Genomic DNA, 9,806 nt, shown 5'->3' with positions numbered 1-9,806 from the left:
TAGTTAAAAGAAAAGCTACAATCATGAGAACGTGATTGGACTATGGGGATGCGGGGAATGGATCCAGAAGGGACATGGCAAAGTGGAGCATGAAATTAGCAGGGACAAAAACTCCATGACAATCATGACTCCAGAGAGCAGGTATCTGGGGGTTTTCTCCCTCTAATTGTCTTCTCCTGTTACCTTTGCTCTTAATAACACATTTTATAGGATCTCCAGTTGTGGGCATCTCTCTTGCTCTGAGTGGACAGCCAATTTCATGGCCTAAGGCTCCCATCTTGGAGAGTGATAGGGCCCAGCTGGAAAATTCCTTTGGAAAAGAAATAAGCAGTTTTAACCTTTGGCAAGAGCTCTGTCTTCTTGGGAAATCTGGGTCAAGGTGAGAGGGCAGGATTTAGTGAGAACGGTGGATTTTTTTCTGTCTTAATAGCCATGTGATTCTTCCAGTAGGACCTGCGTGGAGCAAGGTTTATAGTCCTCAGTCTCTCCCATTCTTCACCTCTTCCCTCTCCCTCCCTCACTCCCACACTCTCCACGGTGGGCTCTTCCTTGGGTTCTCTTTCACCTATAGAATGTCTCTGACCTTCCTTGAAAAGATTAATCTCTACTCTAAAATATCAGGGATTATTCTGGGGTGAGGGATGAATGTTGAGTTCCAGTTCTGCAATTTCTTAAGGATATGGTCTTAAGCTCTGTTACTTTCTTTTTTTTCACCTGTAAAGTGGGGGATAATGGGATTACTTAGAACCTAATAAGACAATGTTTATGAAGCCTAGCAAATTTTAGAAGTCAATTTCACACTGAGCTAAAATTAACTGTTTATTGACTCTCAGGCAAATAATGGTATGACAGAGTATTCAAGTAGAATTCCATTGGCCTTTTGAAATACTTCATATACCTCTCCATGGTCATCTTTGGAGACCCTGGGGGTCTGGAGGCACTAGTGTTAGGGTAACACAGATATCAGAGATGCTTCACTCCCAAGCATAGGTAGTTGTTTTTGTTTGTTTGTTTGAGAGAGAGCATGTGTGTGTGAGAGAGCTTGGGAGGGATAGAGAGAGAGGGGGAGAGAGAATCCCAAGCAGGCTCCACATTCATCATGGATCCCAATGTGGGGCTCTATCTCACAAACCATGAGATCATTACCTGAACCGATATCAAGAGTTGGATGCTTAACCAACTGAGCCGCCCATGTACCATGGTTATTGTTGGTCTTACTGTCTCTTTTAATTTTTTTTAATTAAAATTTTTCTCAATGTTTATTTATTTTTGAGAGAAAGACAGAGCATGAGTGGGGGAGGGGCAGAGAGAGAGGGAGACAGAATCTGAAGCAGGCTCCAGGCTCCGAGCTGTCAGCAGAGAGCCCAGTGAGGCACCTGAACCCCAAAACTGTGAGATCATGACCTGAGCTGAAGTCGGGCGCTTAATTAGGTGACTGAGCCACCCAGGCGCCTCAACCTTTTTTTTTAACTTATATTTTTCTTCTTCATTCAGCAACATCTTGGTTTTTACCTGACTTTGTACCCTGAACAGCCTTACAGAGTGGCCATGTCCTTAGTAGATCATATTGGAAAATGTGTTGATTAGCTATAACCCTATCTCCAACCAATATTTATGTCAGTCACCTTTTCTTCAAAGTGTCTGGGATATTCTGAACACATGCAAAAAACTAATTAAAGAGAGTGAATATATTCAGAATTTTTCCCTCTTCCTCTATCTTACCAAATTTTAGCAAGATAAGTTTTCAGGATCAATTTTAACATGAATTAGTAAACAATCCACAGTTCTTCACCTTTGTTGGGAGAATGATGAGTTAAATGAAATACTTTTAGCTCTGCCTGCCTCTTGTTACCAGAATTTAATAAGAAAATAAAATTATTGCAAGTCGTTAATTAGAAGCTTGACTTAATTTTCACAGAATTGATCAATTATGTTGGTGTATTGGGGTATGTTTTGCACAGGAGTTCATACTTGCAAAGTATATTCATTGACTCTGACTCATCTTGGATAAAATAATGGAGAACGTATATTGGCAACACTTTATTTTAAGAGTAAACAGAAAGATTTCCAAGTTCCTAAAAACATATTTGAATGTAATAAGACAATTTTAGATTTACATTCAAAAGTGGGGGAAAGAACCATTTGTTCAACATATATTTATTCAGTTATGCAAACATTAGTATACAAGATGCTTATCACTAAATAGTGGAACATCTCCATTGGACTATGCACTGTGCATAGTGTTGTCAGCTCAAGAGTAGTTGGTGGTGGTAGAACACAAAAAGTGGCATCAGGAGTTTACAGCTGACTGGCAGATAACAGAACAATATGAGATAGAAATAACTATAGTCATTGATTAACAATATTCTTGAGTCTAGGCACAGAGGCCATCTAATTTAGAAAATAATTATGTGAAGAGCTCCTTGACCTTTCAGTATTCATTCTGCCTTATTTTTCTTTCACAGAGAGGAATGATAATGGGGATGATAATTGCTAACATTTATTGAGCCTCTACTGTTTGAAGCCCTTTATGTCATTCAGTCCTTGCAGCAATCCTATGAGGTAGTAAGTATCATTAGCCCCCTTTATAGATGAGACAACTGAGGAGGAAGGGCCAAGATGGTAGAATAGCATGGAAAGTTTTTTTGCGTCTCTTGACCCTGAATTGTGGCCAGAGCAACACGAAACTATCTTGCACACCTAGAAAACTGATTTGAGGATTAGCACAACAATCTGCACAACCTGAACCACAGAACTCGGCAGGTATGCAGCGTGAAGAGGTGAACTGGGGAAGAGAGAAGCCGCAGAGGGCAGGGAGTGGTTTTTGCTTGCGGAGAGATGATGGGGTGTGTGTGGGGGGTGAGTACGGGAAAATCACCCCCCCCCCCGCAAAGCAGCTGGAGAGAAAAAAGGAAAAAGGAAAAGTAGAAACAGCCTCAAGGGTCTGAACAAAAAAAGAAGGGAGAAAGGAGAAAGGAGAGTGTTTAAATTCCATTAAGACTCAGTAAACAGGGAGAGTGCAGTCTGAGACTCTGTATGATTAAGGATGTATGTATCTTAATAAGTTGTTTCTTATAGGAGTTGTTGAAAATTTATCAAATACAAGGATGTTTAAAAGAGGAATCAAAATCATACCAGTCATTACTTTTGGTATTTGTAATTGGCTCACATGTTGTGTGTGTGTGTGTGTGTGTGTGTGTGTGAGAGAGAGAGAGAGAGAGAGAGAGAGACAGAGAGAGAGAGAGACAGAGAGAGACAGAGAGAGGGAGACAGAGAGAGAGAGACAGAGATATTATATAAAGCAAAAACGTTTTTCCTCCAGAGAGATAAAATCATTTTGTACCCTTATCAGGAGTAAATGTGAATGCCCCATCCCTTGATTTATACCTTTTATATTAAAGGGATTACTACATTTGTCTTTTTTATGTTTGTGACTATTTTTCCTTCATCAATTGTATTTCAAAAGTATTTTACATAAGTGAATTTTTCTGACATAAACAAGTTTTAAATTGTATCATATTTTTCTCTTCTAGTTTCTGTTTTGATGCTATATTTCAGAAATTTTTCTGCCTACTTAGATTATATAAATTTATGTCAAAAGTTTATCCTTTATCAATTTAAAATACTATTATCATATATTAAATTCTTACCAGTATTTAAATTTTTCTGAGATTTCTATATATTCTTCTGACACGTATGTTTTGTAAGAATAGTGAGTTATCAGTGTGTATAATACTTTTTAATATATGAAAGTTCATGTCTTTTTAATTATTAATCTTTTTTTTCAAAAATTTCTTAGTTTGTCTCATTGATTTACTCTTTCATCTCAAGGAAGGACAGTTTGTTTATGGAGCACAGGCCATAGCTGCAATCTATTATGAATCTGTTAGTAAGCTCTAACATGGTGACTATATCAATAAAACATTATGAGCTATAGCTATGAGCTATGCAGTACTTGGTAATTGAAACTACTTTTTCTCTGCATCAAGGCCCTACATAGCTTGATGGTGGTTGTCAATTGACCCAGTGTAATTAACTCAAACTAAATAGAAAATTGTTTATGTGGTTCGTGTCTTCATGGCTGCAGGTGATTGATTTGCTTCTACATGAGATCTGAATCTGAATCTGCCTAGAGGCATTGATTCCTGACAGTCTACAAGACCAGTGATGTCTCAGGAAATATCTCAAATTAACCCATACAGCTCTAGCACCATTGACAGTCCTATCCATGGGTACAGCTGTCACTCATGGCTATCTGTAAGCCATCCATGATAATAATAGCCAACACCTGTTCAACAGTTACTTTGTACAGCATTGTATGCTGGGCCTCCCCATGAATTTTCCTGTAACTCTCCTAGTAATCTTATAGTCCAGGGGCTCTTGATGTTCTCATTTTATTGGGAGCAAATCAGTCTTAGTGTGTAAGCTATGGGGGCGAGCTCATAAAATGAGAAGGTATCAGACAAAACTCCAAAGTCTGAACCTTTAACCACAGTACCATGCTGTTTTCAAGTAGTAAAATACCCTAAGATTGAAAAAATTGTTGGGGTCAGTAATGAGCTATGCTGGCTTCCCTTTGGTGTACTTAGTATGAAGACTTCCCAAGAGACTTCTTCCATAACTTTATTGGGCATTTAAGCTATGCCTTGAGAAAATATTATCAAAGTCAAGTTACGATATAGTTTTCTGGGCCAGTTAGAAGATGATATATCAAAAAATTTACATAAAAGTTTGTAAAATTGTTATAAACATCAAAAATAACTTTTCTTAAGGGTAAAAGAAGAAATTTAAAAAATTTATCTAGATGGCTATCTGGGACTGAAGGGCTATTTCAGTTTTAATCTGCAGTGATGACCCTTATGCTCTTACAAAGCTGCACTTATATAATGAATTTTCAAAGGCTTAAAAAAAACTTTCAATGACTGATCTCTGTAGTAACCACAGAATTTCTGTTAAGTTTTCAGTCAAATTTGAAAATATCTCTTTAATTTGAATGAGATTTCAGCAGTGCATTCTCTTCTCTCTTTTCTGATTCTAGAAGCACCAAGCCAATGACTGGGGGAGGAAATATTACAGAGGTCACTTATTTCATCCTTTTGGGATTCTCTGATTTCCCCAGAATCCTAGCAGTGCTCTTTGTTGTATTTCTGCTCATCTACATTATGACTCTGACTTGGAACTTGTGCCTCATCATCTTAATAAGGATGGACTGTCACCTCCACACACCCATGTACTTCTTCCTCAGTAATCTGTCCTTCATGGATATCTGCTATGTGACCTCCACAGCCCCCAAGATGCTCTCCAGCTTTTTCCAAGAGCAGCAGACTATCACCTTTGTGGGTTGCGCCGTTCAATACTTTGTTTTTTCAATCATGGGACTGAGTGAGTCTTGTCTCATGACAGCCATGGCTTATGACCGATATGCCGCCATTTGTAATCCTCTTCTGTATTCATCAGTCATGTCACCCACCCTCTGTATTCGGATGGTGCTGGGGTCCTATCTGGCTGGACTCTCTGGTTCTGTATCCCAATTGTGTGCCATACTTCATCTTCACTTCTGTGGCCCTAATGTCATCAACCACTTCTTCTGTGACATACCCCAGTTGTTAGTCCTGTCCTGCACTGACATTTTCTTTGTACAGCTATTGCTTGCTATAGTAACAATGATCTTTGGGGTAATTAATGCTCTCATTATCATGGTATCCTACTGTTATATTGTCATCTCCGTCATGAAGATCACTTCAGCTAAAGGCAGGTCCAAGGCTTTCAACACCTGTGCTTCTCATCTAACAGCAGTTTCCCTTTTTTATATCTCGAGTGTCTTTGTCTATTTGAGTTCCAGCTCTGGCGGTTCCTCCAGCTTTGACAGATTTGCATCAGTATTCTACACTGTGGCCATCCCCATGTTGAATCCTTTGATTTACAGTCTGAGGAACAAGGAAATCAAAGATGCCTTGAGGAGTTTACAGAAGAAGAGATGGTACTGCTGAGGTTCTGTCCAGATTTGTCCTATCAGAAAGCTTAACTCCTAAGAATATGCAAATAAATGGACTATAATATCGCCTTTGTATAAAGAAAGCTTAGTTTGACACAGATTAATATGCCAAATGGACTGACGGTGACTTGATTCCACACAAACACAATGTCTTTAAGTCCTGAGGAGGTTCATACTTTCACTGTACATGGGGAATGTCATCATCATTTATAAATAATCTGCAAGTATTTGTAAAATGTTAAGGTTTAGAAACTCGTTAGTTCCTTTTGCTTTGGAGATTGAGCCCTGCTCAGTCTCAGACCTCTGATCGTAAAGGACTGATATCTGACAGAGGCCCCCAAGAATGTGGAGAACTTGTGTCCCAAATATTTTGATGTGGCGTAATCCAGACATGATGGTGATTGATGTTTGTTGTGTGTTTCTGCCATAGTGGGAATAAATGGAGAGAGAGGATGTGCCTTTGAACAGAAATAAAGCTATACGATTAGCCTGGTTGTGTCTCCTGGGAAGAGTCTGATATAGCTACTGTTTGTCTAAGGCCTCTTTCAGAGCTAATCATCCCATAAATTTGGTCACATCCCAGTCTCTACCAGCTATAATCTTCTGAAGGAAAAGGTGATTTGAATCATAAAGAGGATGGGAATGAAGGATGTGGTCCCTTCCTTACCATTTCTTAGGAGTCTGATGGTTTAGTTTCTTGCTTCTAGTTTCAGTGGGGATTTCTGATGGAAGATGATGTTCAAAACCCATGTCATAGCCAATATCAGTTTTTTATATTGTGGGACTCAAGCCTCTTTCTCCCATTAAATGTGGAAAATTTGCCGTTGTCTGACATAGCCAGTGTTTCACACTCTCAAATCATTTCTGATATTTCAAGCATCTGTTTATGTTTGGTGTGAGGAGACTTGTGTGAAAATCCATTGTAGGAATAGAGTTACTGAATTATAAATATTGCAGACTAAGAACAAATATGGAAAGCTGATATATATTCTTTTTATTTTCTATGTTAAACATTTTATGTCCTAGAGATTTTTGGTGTTGTATGGGGTGATATAATATGTGGAGTAGATGGTTAGAGTTACTCTAATGCTGATATTTTCTAGGAAGCCTCAAGAGCCAGAGAAGAAATAATAGTGGGAGAGGCAGGGTTTTTAACTTTGGCCAGTTTTCTTTGTGTAAAGTAGAACATAAAGCTTTTGGTTCTTGTGATCTGTTTGAAAAGGGAACAAGATGTGTAACAATACTGGCTGCTGATTTGCCAGATTGCTCAGACTTGAACCAACTGATATAAAACATATGTCATTACAATGACATTTTAACCTTGGAGATTCATTGGGTTCTCATTGCTGTTTGGGGGGGAGGTCCTAATTCTGATGAGTCACATAATTGTTCTCTTTAATTAAAGATTATAAATGAAGAGGCATTTGAAGCCTTTGCCAAATTTTTCACGAGTTTGCAAATGGATGGGATTGAGAGAAGGGGAATCATTGAATCTCTGGGAGAGAATGTGAGGTCTTACCCCATACCAAGGAAGTAGTGCAGTGTGAATAAAAGAGGTGTGCTGCCCTTCCCCACTGTGCAAGCTTAGGTATGTTCTTTGAAGCATTGTTCTTTAAAAGTGTGTAATGATGTATGAGAAGGCTCCTAAGGAACCATGAGGGCTTCAGTAGGAGGCGCACCTCATAATCATTATGCTGTGCATTAGATTTCCATATTTATTTATCTTTTAGTTGCAAGGTTATACCCTTTCAAAAAATATCTCTCCTATTTCCTTGCTCTCCAGGTCCTGGTAACCACCATTGGATTCTCTGTTTCAATGGGTTTGGCTTTTTGACTCTGTATGATATTAGTGCTATCATACAGTTTATGTCTTTGTCTGACTTATGTCACTTGGCATAATGCCATCAGGGTCCATTCATGTTGTCTCAAATGGCAAGATTTCCTTCACTGTCGTAGTTGAGTAATATTCCACTGTGCTGTGTGTCAACACCATGTCTTCTTTATAATTCTTTGTCATTCCATATATTGCCTATTATGAATAATGCTGCAATGAACACGGGCGTGGAGATTATCTTTTTGGTATCCTGTTTTTATTTCTGTTGAGTGTATACCCAGAAGTGGGGTTGCTGGATCCTATGGTAGTTCTTTAATCTTTTCAGGAATATCCATACTGTTTTTAATAGTGGCTAAACCAAGTTACCTTTCCACCAGTAGTGTACAGGTGTTCCCTTTTCTTTAAATCCTCACCACCACTTATGATCTCTTGTTATGATGATAGTCATTTTAACAGGTGTGAGTTGATATTTCATTCTGGTTTGGATATGCATTTCCTTGATGATTAGTGATGTTGGATATTTTTTTAATGTACCTGTTGGCCAATTGGGTGTCTTCTAAGAAAAACATCTATTTGGTTCCTCTACACATTTTTTAATCAGATTGTTTTGTTTTTGAGTTGTATGAGTTCTTTTTATATATTGGATATTAACCCCTATCTGAGATACGTGGTTGGTAAATATTTTTAAGTATATGGTTTACAGATAAGTTGCCTTCTGATTTTGTTAATTGTTCTCTTGCTGTGCAGAGGCTTTTTAGTTTGATGTAGCTGCACTTGTTGACTTTTGCTTTTGTTGATTATGCTTTTGGTGTGAGATCTAAAAAATCGTTTTTAAGACCAGTGTCAAGGACCTTGTTCCCTATCTTTTCTTCTAGGAGTTTTATGGTTTCAGGTCTTATATTCCTATCTTTAATCCATTTAGGGTTAATTTTTGTGAGTGGTAAAAGGTATTGGTCCAGTTTTATTATTACACATTTGATAATCCAGGTTTTACAAAACCATTTATTAAAGAGACTGTTCTTTCCTGACTGAGTATTCTTGGCTCCCTTGTTAAACAGTAGTTGACATGTAGGTGGGAGTTGATTTCTCAATTCTATTTTTTTTTTTTAATTTTTTTTCAATGTTTTTTATTTATTTTTGGGACAGAGAGAGACAGCATGAACGGGGGAGGGGCAGAGAGAGAGGGAGACACAGAATCGGAAACAGGCTCCAGGCTCCGAGCCATCAGCCCAGAGCCTGACGCGGGGCTCGAACTCACGGACCGCGAGATCGTGACCTGGCTGAAGTCGGACGCCCAACCAACTGCGCCACCCAGGCGCCCCAATTCTATTTTATTCTACTGACCTATGTGTCTATTTTTTTTTAACATTTAAAATGTTTATTTATTATTGAGAGACAGAGCATGATCATGGGAGGGGCAGAGAGAGGGAGAGACACAGAATCCGAAGCAGGCTGCAGGCTCTGAGCTGTCAGCACAGAGCCAAATATGGGGCTTGAACTCACAAACCGCAAGATCATGACCTGAGCCGAAGGCCAATGCTTAACCGACCGACCCACCCAGGCTCCCCACTATGTGTCTATTTTAATGACAGACTCATACTTGTGTTTAGTATAGCTTTGTAGTATAGTTTGGAATCAGGAGTGTGATGCTTCCACCTTTGTTCTTTCTCAAGATTCCTTTGGCTTAGGTCTTTTGAAGTGTCACACAAATTTTAGTATTTTTTCTGTTTTGGTAAAAAATGTCATTGTAATTTTGATGGAGATTTTCTTCAGTCTATTGATGACTTTGGGTAGTATGGACATTTGAAGAATATTAATTTCGGTTCATGAACATGGGATATGTTTCCATTTTTTTGGTGTGTTCTCTAATTTCTTCAATGTATTTTAGTTTTAATAGTACAGATCTTTTACTTCCTTGGTTAAATTTATTCCTAAGCATTTTATTGTTTTTAATGTTACTGTGAATGGTATAATATT

General features: G+C 38.4%; 1 protein-coding gene across 1 annotated transcript; it reads left to right on the top strand.

Annotated features, from left to right (window-relative positions):
• Positions 1-5,051: 5,051 nt before the first annotated feature.
• Positions 5,052-5,990, top strand: LOC122482835 (olfactory receptor 5AN1-like). The gene has a single exon (XM_043579128.1). The coding sequence runs from the start codon at positions 5,052-5,054 to the stop codon at positions 5,988-5,990; it is 939 nt and encodes a 312-aa protein (XP_043435063.1).
• Positions 5,991-9,806: the final 3,816 nt, after the last annotated feature.

The sequence above is a fragment of the Prionailurus bengalensis genome, chromosome D1 (assembly GCF_016509475.1).
Source record: "Prionailurus bengalensis isolate Pbe53 chromosome D1, Fcat_Pben_1.1_paternal_pri, whole genome shotgun sequence".
Taxonomy (NCBI): domain Eukaryota; kingdom Metazoa; phylum Chordata; class Mammalia; order Carnivora; family Felidae; genus Prionailurus; species Prionailurus bengalensis.
This window is presented reverse-complemented; position numbering and strand designations above follow the sequence as displayed.